At 46.7% G+C, this 1,828-nt stretch overlaps 1 protein-coding gene across 1 annotated transcript; it reads right to left on the bottom strand.

The window, feature by feature from the left end:
- Nucleotides 1-627: 627 nt before the first annotated feature.
- On the bottom strand, nucleotides 628-1,770 carry LACBIDRAFT_335952 (uncharacterized protein; the record flags this gene model as incomplete). The annotated part of the gene is made up of 3 exons (XM_001890861.1): nucleotides 628-643; nucleotides 700-1,121; nucleotides 1,186-1,770. Coding segments are annotated over 3 exons (1,023 nt in total), but the record flags the coding sequence as incomplete, so codon positions are not given.
- Between the last annotated feature and the right edge of the window lie 58 nt (nucleotides 1,771-1,828).

The raw sequence follows: 1,828 nt of genomic DNA, 5'->3' as shown, positions 1-1,828 counted from the left end.
TTTCATTTGGAATATTAGGCCCACTCATTCCCATTCATTTCTTCATTCTGTGCGCTTTCAATGAATTTTCATTAGGAATATTAGACCCACTCATTCCTTATTCTCTGCGCTTTCAATGAATTTTCATTAGGAATATTGAACCCACTCATTCCCATTTCATTCCTTATTCTGTGCGCTTTCAATGAATTTTCATTAGGAATATTGAACCCACTCATTCCCATTTCATTCCTCATTCTGTGCGCTTTCAATGAATTTTCATTAGGAATGTTGAACCCACTCATTCCCATTTCATTCTTTATTCTGTTCATTATAGGAATTTCCTTCCTGGCCCTTTCCTTTTCATAATTGATCACATGCTTCTTCATCGGGAAAGTGACGCGGAAATATTTCATTGCCCCTGTTGAATACTTTCATTGTGCTCTTTCATTACATCTCCACATACTCCTAGAATTTTTCAGTAGCATCACATGCCACGTTCAATCTAATATTCACACAGCAAAAAAAATCCAGTTTTAACTACCACGGCCAGCATGATTCTACGGTATTAACGAGAGTGTTAAGCTACTGATACGAGAGTTTTCATCTACTGATATCTATGAGTAACGAGATGGTGGAGGCAACAATGATTTAACCCGAACGATGCCTGAAGCAAACAAAGTATTAGGTAATAATAAAAAAACGAGAGCTTCTCAAACATACCTCTTGGCCTTAGCTGACTGTGTAGCATCAACGGTGCCATCGTCACGACCTCGCTTTGTCCCCTGAGAGCTAGACAAAGCCTTCTTGTAGACCTGATCAATGACCCACCGGACATCACGCACCGCCGACCATGCACGCAAAGAGAGAGGTTCAGCAGGTAATGCCCCCCACCATGACAGAGCTACTACGACCGTGTAGAGCCCAGCTGATCCACCTTTATGTAGTAGACGCCAGTCTTCACCATCCGGGACATCATAGATGAAAGTGGCATCGTCGGTGAGTCTCCACTGTGGTTGGATGGCAATCCACCAAGCCATGAACGAAGAACCAAACTCGTCGGCGTCGATTTCGGGCGGCGAGTCCTTCTTCTTACTCCTGATCCACGCCGCTACTTCATCAGGACGCGAAGTGGTTGGCAGTTTCTGCAAAGGAGAGTAAAGAGGTATTAGTTAAAGATGTTCGTTACATCACAAAATTAAAACGTACGCCGGTAGTTGGATTTAAGGCTTCGAACTTGAAGAGAGAGGTTATGAGATCTTGCCAGGCTTTCTCCTTCGAAACCCCGTGCAGGTAATCTGACATATTCACATTATGCAGCCAGGCCGGCAGAGGCGTCGCAGTGTCGGTGGTATCTCTAACGTCACTGTCGACGTCCATTTGCGAAACTGTTGAGGTCGGAGTTGAAGGTTGTGTTGAAGTCGAGACCTTGTACATGGCAGGAGTTTCAGACTCAGAGGCAATTGATGACGCAGAAGGGGTAGGCTTGATGAGGGGTCCAACGCCGATTGCAGGAGGAGAGCCACCAAAATCGTCGGAAGTGTGAGCTGGCTTAAAGGAAGGGGTAGGCTCGACGAGGGGTCCAACGCCGGTTGCAGGAGGAGAGGCACCAAAATCGTCGGAAGAAGTGTGAGCTGAATCGACCAGTGCAGAGGGAGAGGCATCAATGTGGTTGGAAGGAGAGGCGTTGACATGGTCAGAAGTAGACGCCGTCACGTCATTTTCAATCTCCGCAGGAGTACTGATGCTACGAGTGAGATTGGCCTCTGCGACATTGCCCACGGTCCCAGAGGACTGGATGGGAACTGTGATTGAAGGGCTNGGTGCCTTCATTCGCAGCAGGTTCGGTGTC

This window comes from Laccaria bicolor, genomic scaffold (assembly GCF_000143565.1).
Source record: "Laccaria bicolor S238N-H82 LACBIscaffold_202 genomic scaffold, whole genome shotgun sequence".
NCBI lineage: Eukaryota > Fungi > Basidiomycota > Agaricomycetes > Agaricales > Hydnangiaceae > Laccaria > Laccaria bicolor.
This window is presented reverse-complemented; position numbering and strand designations above follow the sequence as displayed.